Raw genomic sequence first — 16,341 nt, 5'->3', positions numbered from 1 at the left:
CTTGATTTTCAGAGACGACACTGTTAATGGTATCAGTCCCATAACAGCTGTGACCTTCCTAGGGTTGCACGTAATGACCTGTTCCAGATGTGTTTGATGTGGGTCAGGTAATATATCAGAAACTTTTAAAACCACAATTTAGGATGAGAAGCAGGGAACAATGGAGTTTCTTCTTTTCCCCTGAGAGACCAAGGCCTCAGGCCATCTTATGACTTAAACATCTCACTTTAACCCATGTTGGCAAATGAGAAGCAGCACCACGGACTTGGTGTATATACTCAGAGGCTGTCCTGTGTATTTGCACTACTTTCTGGAGGGATATGCCTGCTAAACACTAGGACTTGTAAAGGTCTTTCCTTCCATTCCAAAAAAGGATGTGGAGATATTCTTGTCATTCTAACCCTGGGCCAGTCCATGAGGGATTCCAAAAGGAGTCTTTGTGGGAAACTTGAGCAAATAAAACTGGATGGGGGTGTGCTACTAAATTCCTTCCACTGAGGAAGGAACCATGAAACTTGCTGTAGTCTGATAATTTCTGGATTCTTCATCTAAGGCTGCAAGTCAGTGGTTCTCTGACCTCCCTACTTAATATTACAGCTCGCCACACACAGCATTCTCCAGCCCCTCTTCGACTTTATTTTTCTCCAAAGCACTTTCATCACTGTATACTCTATATATTTTGCTTATCATCTGTCTCCTCTGAGCAGAATGCAAACCTCAAGAGGACCGGAATTTTTGTCTGTTTTATTCTATACAACTAGCATAGTGCCTGGCACAGAATAGGTGCTCAAGAAATATTTGTTGAATGAATTCAAACCATCTCTGTCCCCACTGATGCCTTTCACTTGCAGATGGAATTTAATTCGTTTGCTGTCCTCCACCCCTCTGCTTTGTACTTTCAGCTTTGTTTAATGAGTGGAGAGATTATCCAGATGAGCTCCAAGATGAGTCTGATCTTCGAGCCAGCTGACCTGGAGCAGGCCTCCCCCGCCACTGTGAGCAGGTCAGTCAGCTTGCATGGACCCCCTGAGGGAATGTGAGGCCTCACTAACCCTAAGCAGGAGGGAAAGCTCTAAAAATCCATAAATGTGATTAAACTCCAGCAGATCACCTATATTACTTGTTGTCAGATTTGTCATAAAGTTAGTCCTCAATCCACAGTGCTGGTAGGAATCTAAAATCAGACAATCACTTTGGAAAAGAGATTGATATCATCTCCTAAAGTTGATCTTTCTTATGCCTCATGACCCAGCAATTCTGCTTGTAAGTATTGATATATACCCAAAAGAAACTTTTGCCCATGTACAGTAGGAGACATGTACCAGAATTTTCAGAGTAGCATAATTTACAATAACAAACACTTAGAAACGACCCAAATGCCCATTAACAGGAGCGAATTAAAAAGTATAGTAAGATCACAAATCGTAGTATTTGTATTGTCATTCAAAATAAATGAACTGTACTGACAAGCAACTATGTAAGATAAATCTTAGTAAAATTAAAGATAAAATCTTAACAATATTATGTAGAAAAGTAAGCCTGTAGGGCTTCCCTGGTGGTGCAGTGGTTGATAATCTGCCAGCTAATGCAGGGGACACGGGTTCGAGCCCTGGTCTGGGAGGATCCCACATGCCGCGGAACAGCTAGGCCCGTGAGCCACAACTACCAAGCCTTCGCATCTGGAGCCTGTGCTCCGCGACAAGAGAGGCCACGACAGTGAGAGGCCCACGCACTGCAATGAAGAGTGGCCCCGCTTGCCACAACTAGAGAAAGCCCTCGCACAGAAACGAAGACCCAACACAGCAAAAAATAAGTAAATTAATAAACTCCTACCCACCAACATCTAAAAAAAAAAAAAAAAAGAGTTTTCCCCATCCAAAAAAAAAGTAAGCCTGTAATATTACATACAGCATAGTGTCCCCTTTTAAATTATTAAAAACAAGTAAATATATATATATATATATGCTATAAAACTCTATAAGAAGGAAAGAAATCAAAGCACAGGTGAGCATGAGATTCAAGATGCTGTATAACCTCAGGTGAGGAAAGCCACAGGCATAGGATAAGGGAGACTTTATGGTTAGATGAAGGTTATTGTCAAGACCCCATCTTCTGTCTGGGTATTGGGTTCATGGACACTTAGTACATTATTGAAAACAATTAACTAAGAAAGGCCATGCATGGGCTAATGATGAGTGTGCCAAGGATAAGAATTAATCCAATAGTGTAACTTCAGTCCATAAAATATAAAATAAAATAAAATCAGCCCACATTCCCAAAGGCAATGTAAGGGAATAGAAAGAGCATGTGGCAAGTTAGACCAACTTGGGCTCCCACCCTGGCCACACCACCTGCTAGCTGTGTGACCTCTTCCGAGTCACTTAGCCTCTCTGAGCTATAGTCTCCTCATGTCTAAAATGTATACCATAAAGTGGAATATTTAGAGATGAAGGCCATTAAGACTTAGCATAGTGGCTGACACGCAGTAGGTGTTCAATAGATGGTAACCAGTGTTAGTAACAAAGGAGAGAGTGCCTAGATATAACTGAATGGGGAAAAAAAGTGCTAAATAAAATATTACATGTCAGTGCATAGTAATGTACTAACATTATGGTAATGATAATAGTAGCTTTCATTGATTAAGAGTTTTCTGTGTGCTAGGCCTTTCATTTAACCATTACAAAAGCCTTATGAACTACATATTTTTTATATTCCTCAATTTACAGACAAGGACACAGAAGTTCAGACAGTAAAGAAATTTGCCCAAGGTCACTCAATTAGTAAGGTCTGGGGCTGGGATTTGAATCCAGGTCTCTGATTCTCAAGACCCAACTCTTAGCACTGGTCTCCACCCTTTCCTGGCAAAATCTGTGCATCTTTCCTTTGGCTTGGAGCTGGTGAGGGTCTATGCCCCAACCCAAGCTCCAGCCTCTTACCTCACCATGACCTCCTACATTTACTTCACCCCTACGTGCTTGGGAGCCAGATGTGGACCAGGCTGGTCCTCTGTTTGTGCTTGCCAGGTGTGGGATGATCTACATGGAGCCCCATCAGCTAGGCTGGAAGCCCCTGAAGGATTCATACATGGACACCCTGCCTTCCAGTCTCACCGAGGAACACAAGGAATTGGTGAGATCCTCTGGTCCCTTTCCTTCCTGTCCCTCCCCGTCTCCCTACTCCTCATCTCAAAGGTCTTCTAGGATCATTTTCACATTCATAATTACAGAAGGCAAGAAGGAGCAGGAAATTCTCTGACTGTCCCTAATTATCTTGCTTCCTGGCTACCTGCCATTTTTCTGACTTTCTTCTCCATGTGGTGGGGATGGGGTGATGCAGTCAATTTCTCCTTTCTCTTCCACCTTCTCCATTACTTCTTGGCTCCCCAGTGGAGAATTCTGGTGCGTGAGAAACGTTCTACTTGATGACTGGAATGTCACCCCTTTCCTCATTGCCTACTAGCGGAAATGCCTCTGGAAGTTGCTCTAAAGATGGACCAGGTTAGGAAGACTTGTGTTCTTCTCTTCACTGCCACTTTCCATCCCTGTAACCTAGACTCCATACCTTCTATATTTAGGGGGACAGAACCAGTTAGAAATTCTCTTAGTGCAGCTACTAAGAGTGTCCATTTTCTTCTTCCCTTCCTAAAAGAGATGTGAATGTTCAGGTTACATTAGCACACACCCAGACAAGGGAAGTAGGAAGGGAGAACCAGTTCTTATGGTGTTTCTTGTCTTTCCCTGCATTAACAGGATTCCCTAGGAAAGTGTCCCACTGAAGAAGCCAAAAAGGATCTGAGGTGGATTCTCTTCCCACTGTGGAAACAGTCTGGGGAACTGTGTAGGACAGCTCCTCTCCTGTCACATTTACATACATGTACAATATATATATATATAGCATGTTTATTTACATAGACACATATCCACATGCACAGTCAGAAACCAATCTACACATGCACAGGAAGCCTTCAGAAACTTCCCAGTGTCCTTAGTACAGTCTAACTTCTTATCAAGGCCTCTGAGACTGTGATCCCACCCAGCCTGCCTCTCCAACCTCACCTACCCTCTTCTCAGCCTCAGCTCATTATCTTCCAGCCCTTGGGTCTTGTTTGCATTCCTAGAAAACCCCAGGTTTTACTACCTCAAAGCTTTTGCTCTTTTTATTTCTCTTTCTGGAAATCTTGGCCCATTTATTCTCATAAGGGATGATTCACTTTTGTCATCCAGGTCTCAGCATAAAGGCCTTCTCCAAGAAGTCTTCCCTGACCACCCTATTAAACCCTACCTGTTATTTCCCATTGTAATACCTTTATTTGTTTCCTGCTAGTACATTCATGATTTGTAAATACTTAGTTCGTTTCCTTGCTTGCTTATTTATTTTTTGTTTGTCTTCCCTTCCCCCCAGACTATAAATCACGAGGACAGGGACCTTGTCTATCTTGTTCATCATTTATCCTTAGCACCTACCACACTGCATTTAGTAGATGCACAATAAATTTTACTGACTGAAAACTGCATATCTATGTACTCATGTATAGTCATATATACATATAAAGACATCTATACATTCATATATGCACACATATCCATATATAATCAGTATGCGTATATTTATTTAGTGATGACCTGCCTACTTACAAAAAAATTAAGTAATTTACAGCGAAAGTTACAAAGTATAACAAAAATGAAAAAAACACTGAGAGGAGAAAGTGAGTCAAGTAATTTCTTAATATATTTTTTATTGGAGTATAGTTGCTCTACACTGCTGTGTCAGTTTCTGCTGTATAGCAAAGTGAATCATCCATACATATACATATATGCCATCTTTTTTGGATTTCTTCCCATTTATGTCACCACAGAGCACTGAGTAGAGCTCCCTGTGCTATACAATAGATTCTCATTAGTTACCTGTTTTAAATTGGTGGGGAGCAGAGCCAAGAGACAACAATTAACATACCCACCAATAAGTATGTACATACATACATACGGGGACTTACTGAAAATGAGCCTGAAATTCCCTGTGGCTACTTTCTACAAGAGACCTGCCTTATAAATGCCAGTCAGTCATTTGCAAATCAGTTGTTTAGAATAACATTTTTTTATAGAAACAAAGGCAGATACAGTGGCTGGGATCTAAAACGATTTCATGCATCCTGTAGCTTGACCCATAGTGGCTCCACGCTTCTCTTGAGTATTCAGCTTAGTGGAATGGGAGGGGTGGGGAATGGCCAGTGGGCTGCACAGTCCATTAAATAGGAAGCTGGGGGCATCTGTCTTGGTGCCTGTGGACTTTCCTCAGTACACCTAGACTCGAAAGTAATCAGCAGTCTTACCAACATTTCCAGCCTCCTCGAGGTGTACCAAGCTCTTGGTCTTAAACACACTTTTTAATAATGTCAAATCTCACTTTCTACTCTTAGATCAATGACATGTTCATGTGGCTCATCCAGCCCTGCCTGGAATTTATTCACCTTCAGTGTAAATTTGTGGTCCAAACATCTCCCATCCACCTTGCCTTCTCAATGATGAGACTGTACTCCTCTCTGCTAGGTAAGTACTACCCTACAGTTCTTAAGCCAGATGAGCGTATGGTGTGCCTTGGCCATTTCTTCTGCTCCCACCCCTATTATTCCCTCCATGAGTTACCATGAGACCAGCATTTTGGTCTAGAACCAGCACGTCTTTTGAGTGTAGATAGTAGAGTTTGGCGGAAAGAGTCCATATATTTTGGCTTGATCTTACATTGACTTCCTGGGTATTCTTGTGCAAATTAGCCCATTTTTCCTCAGTATTAGATTCCTCATCCACACAACGGGAATAATAATTCCTGTTCCTCTTTACCTAACAGGGATATCCTGGAGGAAAATGAATTTAGATGACATATATAAATGTATATCAGAAAAAAAAGATTCTGAAAAGAATAAGATAGGAAGTTTTTCCATGTTAAGAAAAGTTATATTACAAAAATCTGAATTCATAAAACACATAGATACACTATAAAAAAACTGATCACATTAGTCTCCAGAACTAGGAAACTTCTCCAGGACATGGACAACCATCGGTTTAAATGTCCTGGAGAAGTTCTCTATAACCATTTCACATAAATCAAATTTTACAGGATTCTATTGGAAATGACAAAAGATGTGTTAATTTGGAGAACTTTTATTGGATGCCATTTCTTTCTCAAGATAATACATAATTCAAACTGAAGGTGAATCTTCTTACAGCTTCTGCTACATGAACATATTTTCTCAGCCCATTTCTTCCAAAGGCATTATAGATGTAGATTTTTAAAAAAAGTAACATGGGAGACTGTTGAGTGGAGACTTTCTCTAGCTAAATATTATTTGATTTTCTAAAATTAAAATTACAGGCAATATTTTTAAAAGCACACTATTTCATACAATATCATGTTTGTATTTTTAATTTGTAAATTTTACATACTTTCCCAAGCTCCTTTTACTGTCCTTGTGTAGTATCTCCTCCAGGAAAGAAAGCACCAGCATGAGAAGGAACTTATTGTCCACAGTCCTGAGTAACCTCATCTCTTGCCTTCCTGAATCTATAGCTATGAATCCTCTCAGGAGTGCTCAAATACACACAACTATTAAAAATGGGGGACTGGGTTTGAATGCACACATATTTGATTTGGGGGCTATAACTTTTTACTCTGTTACATGTTACTCTGTTTACATGTTAAAATGCAAGAACATGGTAGCTGTGATTAACAAGGACTTGAGATAAGGAACACTGAATACATTTTTAGCCTTTTATTTTGAAATAATTTTAGACTTAAAGAAAAATTGCTAAAAGAATATAGAGTCACATATACCCTTTACCAAGATTTCTTTAATGTTAACATCTTATATAACGAAGGTACAATTATCATAATAAGGAAATTAACATTGATATTATACTGTTAACTACAGTTTATTTTAATTTCACATTTTTCCACAAATGTTCTTCTTCTGATCCAGGATCCAATTCAAGATGCCACATTGTATTTAATTGTTGTTATCTCTTTGGTCGCCTACAAGCTATGACAGTTCTTCAGTCTTTCCTTATATTTCATAAACTTTTCACTTGATGAAGACTGGCCAGTTATATAATGGAATGCTTCTCAATTTAAGTTTGCCTCATATTTGCTCATAATTAGATTGAGATTGTGCTTTTTTAAAAAATTGGGGTATAGTTGATTTATAATATTAGATGTTTCAGGTGTAAAACGCAGTGATTCACAATTTTTTTAATTTTTTTAATTTTTTATTTTTTTTTAACATCTTTATTTGAGTATAACTGTTTTACAATAGTGTGTTAGTTTCTCCTTTGTGATTCACAATTTTTAAAGATTATATTCCATTAAAGTTATTATAAAATACTGGCTATATTCCCTGTGTTGTACAATATATCCTTGTAACTTATTTGTTACATACATAGTAGTTGGTACTTCTTAATCACCAAACATTGTCTTGCCCCTCCCCGTCCCTCTTCCTGCTGGTAACTACTAGTTTGTTTTCTATATCTGTAAGTCCATTTCTGTTTTGTTATATTCACTAGTGTGTTGTAATTTTTAGATTCCACGTATAAGTGATAACATGCAATATTTGTCTTTTTCTGTCTGACTTATTTTACTAAGCATAATAACCTCCAAGCCCATCCATGTTCTTGCAAATGGCAAAATTTCATTCATTTTTATGGCTGAGTAGTCCATCTTCTTTAATGATTCATCTGTGGATGGACACTTAAGTTGCTTGCATATTTTGGCTATTGTAAATAATGCTGCTATGAACATTGGGTGCATGTATCTTTTTGAATTAGTGTTTTTGTTTTTTCAGATATGTGCCCAGGAGTGGGATTGCTGGATCGTATGACAATTCTATTTTTAGTTTTCTGAGGAACCTCCATACTATTTTCCACAGTGGCTGCACCAATATACATACCTGCCAACAGTGTATGAGGGTTCCTTTTTCTCCGCATCCTCACCAACATTAGATATTTGTGGTCTTTTTGATGATAACTATTCTGACAGGTGTGAGGTGATACCTCATTATGGTTTTCATTTGCATTTCTCTGATGATTAAATATGTTGAACATCTTTTCATGTGCCTGTTGGTCATCTGTATCTCTTCTTTGGAAAAATGTCTATTCAGATCTTCTGCCCATTTTTAATCAGGTTGTTTGTTTTTTTGTTGTTGATTTATATGACCTGCTTATGTATTTTAGATATTAACCCCTTATCAGTCATATCATTTGCAAATATTTTCTCTGATCCAGTAGGTCGTCTTATCATTTTGTCCATAGTTTCCTTTGATATGCAAAAGCTTTTAAGTTTAATTAGGTCCCACTTGTTTAGTTTTAATTTTGTTTCCTTTGCCTTAGAAGACAAATCAAAAAAATATTGCTATGTTTTATGTCAAAGAGTGTTCTGCCTATGTTTTCTTCTAGGAGTTTTATGGTTTATGGTCTTACATTTAGGTCTTTAATCCATTTTGAATTTATTTTTTGCATATGGTGTGAGAAAATGTTCTGATTTTATTCTTTTACATATAGCTGTCCTATTGTCCCAGCACCACTTACTGAAGAGACTGTCCTTTCTCCATTATATATTCTTGCCTCCTTTGTCATAGATTAAGTGACCATAAGTGTATGGGTTTATTTCTGGGCTCCCTATTCTGTTCCATTGATCTATATTTCTGTTTTTGTACCAGCACCATACTATCTTGATTACTATAGCTTTGTAGTATAGTCTGAAGTCTGGGAGCATGATGCCTCCAGCTCTGTTCTTCTTTCTTAAGATTACTTTGGCTATTAGGGGGTCTTATGTGTTTACATACAACTTTTAGAATTATTTGTTCTAGTTCTGTGAAAAATGCCTTTGATATTTTGATAAGGATTGTATTGAATCTGTAGGTTACCTTGGGTAGCATGGTCATTTTAACAATATTAATTCTTCCAGTCCATGAACACAGTATATCTTTCCATCTGTTTGTGTCGTTTTCAGTTTTTCATCAGTGTCTCGTAGTTTTCCAAAAGTAGGTCTCTTACTTCCTTATTTAGATTTATTCCTAGATATTTTATTCTTTTTGATGCAATGTTAAATGGGATTCTTTCCTTAATTTCTCTTTATTATAGTTTGTTTTCAGTGTATGGAAGTGCAACCAATTTCTGCATATTAATTTTACTGAATCCTGCAATTTCACTGAGTTTATTGGTGAACTGTAGTAGTTTTTTGGTGATGTCTTTAGGATTTTCTATATATAGTATCATGTCATCTGCAAACACTGACAGTTTTACATCTCCTTTCCAATTTGGATTCCTTTTATTTCTTTTTCATGTCTGATTGCTGTGGCTAGGACTTTCAATACTATGTTGAATAAAAGTGCTGAGAGTGGGCATCTTTGTCTTGTTCCTGATCTTATAGGAAATGCTTTCAGCTTTTCACCATTGAGTATGATATTTGCTGTGGGATTATCATATATGACCTTTATTATGTTGAGGTATGTTTCCTCTATACCCACTTTGTGGAGATTTTTTTTTAATCATAAATGGATATTGTATATATATTTTATCAAAAACTTTTTTGCATCTATTGAGATGATCATATGGTTATTATTCTTCATTTGTTAATGTGATGTATCACACCGATTGATCTGTGATATTGAAAAATCTTTGCATCCCTGGGATAAATCCCACTTAATCATGGTGTATGATCTTTTTAATATATTATTCAATTCAGTTTGCTAATATTTTGTTGAGGGTTTTTGCATCTATGTTCATCAGTGATATTGGCCTGTACTTTTCTTTTTTTGTGATATGTTTGTCTCGTTTTGGTATCAAGGTAATGCTGGCCTCATAGAATGAGTTGGAAAGTGTTCCTGCCTCTGCAATTTTTCAGAATAGTTTGAGAAGGTAGGTTTTAACTCTTCTCTTAGTGTTTGGTAGAATTCACCTGTGAAGCCCTCTGGTCCTGGACTTTCATTTGTTGGGAGTTTTTAAATTACTTATTCAGTTTTATTACTGGTAATTGGTCTGTTCATATTTTCTTTTTCTTCGTGGTTCAGTCTTATACCTTTCTAAGGATTTGTCCATTTTTTCTAGGTTGTCCATTTTATTGGTGTATAGTTATTCATAATAATCTCTACAATTACTTTGTATTTCTGTGGTGTTGATTGTAAGTTCTCCTTTTTCATTTTTGACTTTATTCATTTGGGCTTTCTCTCTTTCTTTCTTGATGGATCTGGCTAAAGATTTAGATGACTGGCCTTAAATGACATTAGGCTAGATGGACCCAATAGACATGTATAAAACATTCCATGCAAAAGCAGCAGAATACACATTATTTTCAAGTGCATACAAAACATTCTCCAGGATAGATAACATGCTAGGCCACAAACAAGCCTTGGTAAATTTAAGAAAATTGAAATCATATCAAGCATCTCTTCCAACCACAATGCTATGAGACTAGAAATCAGGTACAAGAAAAAGACTGCAAAAAGTACAAAGAGGCTAAACAATATGATACTACACAACCAATGGATAACAGAATAAATCAAAGAGGAAATCAGAAAATACCTGGAGAAAAAATGAAAACAAACAACAATCCAAAATCTATGGGACACAGCAAAAGCAGTTATAAGAGGGAAGTTTACAGTGATACAAACCTGAGCAACAAGAAAAATCTCAAATAAATGACGTAATCTTATACCCAAAGAAACTAGGAAAAGAATAACAAAACACAAAGTTAGCAGAAGGAAAGAAATCTTAAAGATCAGAGCAGAAAGAAATGAAATAGAGACAAACAAACAAAAAAACCAAAGAAAAGATCAGTGAAACTAAGAGCTGGTTCTTTGAAAAGATAAACAAAAATCAAGATTTGCGTTTTTAGTGAGAATACCACAGAAGTGATGATGTATCCTCAGTGCATCATCAGTGGATACATGGTATTGATCTATCTTATTATTGGTGAAGGCTCTGGTCAAAATTAACTTTGTTCATAGTTATATTTCTCCACTGTTAATGTTACTATATTTTCCTTTGTTATCAATAAGTACATTGAGGAAGATAATTTGAAACTATGCAGATATCCTATTTCTCCTCAAACTTTCATGCACTGATTTTAACATTCATTGGTAGATCTTGCCTACAACAATAATTATGGTGGCATTTCCTAATGTAAATTTTCTATTTATATTTATATTCCTTTTATAAATTAGAATTCTTCTGTAAAGAAAAACTGTTCTTCCATATTTATTTATTTATTGATTGATTGATCAAAGTATGGACTCATGGATATTTATTTTATTCTATGGATTATGGTCCAGTGCTATAATTATTTATTTTGCTGTTCAAATGGTTTTTGCCATTGGGAGCACCTTCAGGTTGGTTCCTGTGTCCCTTCAGCATGTCTTTATCTTCAAATTACTAAAATCAGATATGAAAATGGGGACATTACTACTCATTGTACAGAAATAAAAAGGATTATAAGAGAACACTGTGAACAATTTTATGCCAACAAATTGGATTACTTAAATGAAATGGACAAATGCCTACCAAGACACAAAACCTACCAAGACTGCATCATGAAGAAATCTGAATAGACCAGTGACTAGTTTTGATCAGTTATCAAAAAGCTCCCAACAGGGCTTCCCTGGTGGCGCAGTGGTTGAGAGTCCGCCTACCGATGCAGGGGACGTGGGTTTGTGCCCTGGTCTGGGAGGATCCCACATGCCGCGGAGCGGCTGGGCCTGTGAGCCATGGCCACTGAGCCTGTGTGTCCGGAGCCTGTGCTCCACAACGGGAGAGACCACAACAGTGAGAGGCCCGCGTACAGCAAAAAAAAAAAAAAAAAAAAAAGCTCCCAACAAAGAAAAGTCCTGAATCTGATGGCTTCACTGGTGAATTTAACCAACATTTAGAGAACTAATATCATTCCTTCTCAAACTTTTCCAAATTGTTTAAAAGAGAACACTTCCTCACTCATTCTGTGAGGCCAGTGTTACCCTGACACCAAAGCCAGACAAAGACACTACAAGAAAATTACAGACCAATATCCCTTATGAAGATTAATGCAAAAATTCCCCGCAAAATACCGTAAAACCAAATTAAGCAGCATATTAAAAGGATTATACACTGTGACCAACTAAGATTTATTTCTGTAGTGCAAGGATGGTTCAATGTATGAAAACTGATCAATGTGTGATACATGTCATACAATGTAATTAACAGAACGAAGGGAAAAAAAACATTATCTTAATTAATGCAGAGAATCACTTGACAAAATTCATGAAATCATGATAAACAACACTGAACAAAGAAAGAATAGAAGGATACTTCCTCAACATAATAAAAGCCATATATGAAAAACCCACAGTGAACATTATACTCAATGGTGAAAGACTTACAGCTTTTCAGCTAAGATCAAGAACAGGGAAAGGATGCTTGCTTTCACCACTTCTGTTCAACATAGTATTGGAAGTACTAGCCAGTGTAATTAGGCAAGAAAAAGAAATAAAAATATATATCCACATTAGAAAGGAAGAAGTAAAATTATCTCTGTTTGCAGATTATATGATCTAATATGTAGTAAATACTAAAGATTTCACACACACACACAAAAACTGTTACAAACAAATTCAGCAAAGTGACAGGATACAAAATCAACACACAAAATCAGTGTATTTCTGTTGCATTTCTGTACACTGACAATGAACAATCCGAAATCTAAATTAAGAAAACAATGCCACTTACAATAGCCTAACAAAGAATAAAATACATAGGAATTAACTTAACCAAGAAGGTGATAGACTTCTACAATGAAAACTACAAAACATTGCTGAAAGAAATTATAGAACACTTTAATAGAAAGGTATTCCAAGTTCATGTATTGGAAGACTAAATATTGTTAAGATGTCAGTAGTACCCCCAAATAATCTACAGATTCAGTGCAATTTCTATTAAAATCCCAATTATATTTTTTGCAGAAATATAAAAATCCATCCTAAAATTCATATGGAATTTCAGAGACCCTGAATAGCCAAAACAATCATGAAAAAGAGACAGAAAGTTGGAGAACAAAGAACACTTTCTGATTTCAAAACTTAATGCAAAGCTAAAATAAAACAGTGCAGTACTCATAAAGACAGATGTATAAACCAATGGAATGGAACAGAAAGTCTAGATATAAACCCTTACATGTATTGTCAAATGACTTTCCACAAGGATGCCAAGACATTTCAATGGGGAAAGGACAGTCTTTTCAACAAATGGTGTCAGGAAACCTGGATATCCACTTACAAAAGAATGAAGTTGGACCCTTAATACCATCTACAAAGATTAACTCAAAACAGATGAAAGACCTAAACATAAGAACTTAACCTATAAACTTTCTAGAAGACATAAGGTGGAAAGCTATTTGGCAATGATTTCTTGGATATGACACCAAAGTCACAGGCAACAAAAGAAAAAAAAGACAAATACATTGCATGAAAATTGAAAACTTTTGTACATCAAAAGACTCTAGCAACAGAATAAAAAGGCAACCCACAAGTGGGATAAAATATTTACAAATCATATATATGATAAAGGATGAATACCCAGAATATATAGAAACTCCTAAAATTTAACAACACAAAAACAAATAATATGATAAATAATAGGCAAAGGACTTAAATAGACATTTCTCCAAAGAAGATACACAAATGGTTAATAACCACATGAAAAGATGCTCAACATCACTAATTATTAGGAAAATGCAAATCAAAACCACAATGAGATACCACCTCATACCTATTAGGATGGATACTATCCAAACAGCAAGAACAACAGCATCAACAACCAAAAGAACAAGTGTTGATGAGGATGTAGAGAAATTGGAACCCTTGTGCACTGTTGATGGAAATGTAAAATGGTACAGTTGCTATGGAAAATAGTTTGTCAGATCCTCAGAATTAAAAATAGAATTACCAGATGACTTAGCACTTCTACTTCTGGTATATATACAAAGGAATTGAAAGTAGGGACATAAACAGATATTTGTACACCTACGTTCATAGCAGTATTATTCACAGTAGCCAAAGGTGGAAGCACCCCAAGTGTCCATCAACCAATGAATGGATAAATAAATCTAGTATATACATATGGTGAAATATTATTTAGCCTTTAAAAAGGAAGGAAACTCTGGGGAGTTCCATAGTGGTCTAGTGGTTAGTATTTGGCGCTTTCACTGCCGTGGCCAGGGTTCAATCCCTGGTTGAGGAACAGAGATCCCACAAGCCGCATGGTGCGGCCAAAATAAAAAAAAGAAAGAAATTCTTATAGATGCTGCAACATGGATGAACCTTGAGGACATTATGCTAAGAGAAATAAGCCAGTCAGAAAAAGACTATATGATTTCACCTCTAAGACATATCTAGGTTAGTCAAATTTATAAAGACAGAAAGTAGAATGCTGTTTGCCAGGCCGTTGGGGAGGGGGTAATGAATTAATGTTTCATGGATAGAATTTCAGCTTTGCAAGATGAAAATAGTGCTGGATATGAATAGTGGTGATCATTGCACAACAACATGAATGTATTTAATACCAATAAACTTTAAAACGGTTAAGAAGGTAATTTTTATGTTATGCATATCTTACTACAATAAAAAAAATCTTTTTTTAATGTATGTGGATAAAGGATGTGGCCACTCAACCAGTATCAATCCTCTTCCCAGGGCCCTCACAGACAAAACTGCCCAATTCATATCTATTGCACTCTGCAGCTTTTCCTGAGATTCCTTTTCTTGCTTTTAGATGAAATCAGGGAAATAGAAGAGAAGGAAAGTGAATTATTTGAAAGCCTGACAAGCCAACAGATCTTCCTCTGGCTGCAAGGCCTATTCCTTTTTGCCTTGGTGTGGACCGTGGCTGGCACCATCAACGCAGACAGCAGAAAGAAATTTGATCTGTTTTTCCGCAACCTCATCATGGGTATGGATAATAACAACCCAAGACCCAAAAGCGTCAAACTCACCAAAAACAACATCTTTCCAGAAAGAGGTAACTTAGTACCTGTTTGTTTTGTCTTACTATAGTGGTTTGGAGCATATGTTCCAAACCCAACCAAAATGTGTGGCCCACGTGAGGCCTTTACAAAAGCCAGGAAAGATTTTGTAGCTTGCCTGAGAGCATTCACTTCTTCAGAGCTGGCCCGTGTATGTAGAGATGGGTGACCCTGAAGTCAGGGTCTTATGGTTATTTTAACTACTAAGTTTTAATTTAGAAAAAGTCGATGTAACTTTTTTAAAATTACCCATAATCTCATCACTCTAACAGGCCCCAGGGAACAGCATGAGAAATATAGCCACTTTTTTTTCTTACGCCCTTCTAGTCCTGTTCTATGTGTATACACGTCATATCATGGTGATTATGGTATTAACATTTCCTTTAATTTTTTCATTGTAATCTAATATTATATTAAAATCTTTATAACTTTGCTACATACATTATCTTCAGAATGATTACTTTAATGATGTGTTAATATTCTTATATGTGTGACATCATTCATAAAAAGATTGAAAGATGTTTATTTTCTTTTAAGTAGCTTTTACTGCTTTTTTTTCTTATCACCCAAGTAATACATTACATCAAATTTAGAAAATACAGAGAAAGGAATAGAAGAAAATAAATATCAATGGTAATTCCACTATCTGGAAATAATCACTTTTTATATTTTTTCTTCCATTTTTTTTCTGTATTTCTATAGCAAAAATGCGATCATACTGTATATACATTCCAAATAGTTTTACATTTTTTTAATTATGAAAAAGTATATGATGGGCCCATGAGGGAACTCCCTGGAGTGATGGTAATGTTGTATATGTTGAGAGAGATTTGGGTTACACAAATACATGCAATTCTCAAAACTCAGTGAATGAACACAAGACTTGTGCATTTCATTGTATGCAAATTTTGTAGCAAATGAAAAAACATAAATATTGAACAGTTAATGATAATGAACCTCTGCACTATAATTATTCTCCAGTTTCTGGGTCACCCTCACCCCACAGGTATGGAACTTGATTATATTGCCAGTCCATCCCTCCTACCTGTCTCATTGTGGTTCCTTCTTTATGTCTTTAGTTGTAGAAGATCTTTTCTTGTAGATTTCAGTCTTTTTCAAAGATATTTGTTCTGCAGATAGTTGTGATTTGGGTGTGCTCATGAGAGTTGAACTCTTTCTATTCTGCCATCTTGCCAATCCCCAAATTTCTTCTCTTTTTAAAAAAGAGAACATTTTAAAAATGTTTAATAGACTTTAGTTTTAGAGCAGTTTTGGTTTACAGAAAAATTGAGCAGAAAGTACAGAGTT

At 36.4% G+C, this 16,341-nt stretch overlaps 1 protein-coding gene across 1 annotated transcript in view; it reads left to right on the top strand.

The window, feature by feature from the left end:
• DNAH3 (dynein axonemal heavy chain 3) overlaps window positions 1–16,341 on the top strand; it is a 198,960-nt gene that overhangs the window by 105,978 nt on the left and 76,641 nt on the right. Inside the window, exons 38-41 of the mRNA XM_059036889.2 lie at window positions 903–1,003; window positions 3,024–3,129; window positions 5,417–5,546; window positions 14,784–15,029. Coding sequence (XP_058892872.1) covers window positions 903–1,003; window positions 3,024–3,129; window positions 5,417–5,546; window positions 14,784–15,029 — 583 coding nt within the window. The remainder of the gene's footprint in view (window positions 1–902; window positions 1,004–3,023; window positions 3,130–5,416; window positions 5,547–14,783; window positions 15,030–16,341) is intronic.

The sequence above is a fragment of the Kogia breviceps genome, chromosome 14, assembly GCF_026419965.1.
Source record: "Kogia breviceps isolate mKogBre1 chromosome 14, mKogBre1 haplotype 1, whole genome shotgun sequence".
In the NCBI taxonomy this organism is placed as follows: domain Eukaryota; kingdom Metazoa; phylum Chordata; class Mammalia; order Artiodactyla; family Physeteridae; genus Kogia; species Kogia breviceps.
The sequence above is the reverse complement of the archived record's forward strand: the minus strand, read 5'-3'. Positions and strand labels throughout refer to the sequence as shown.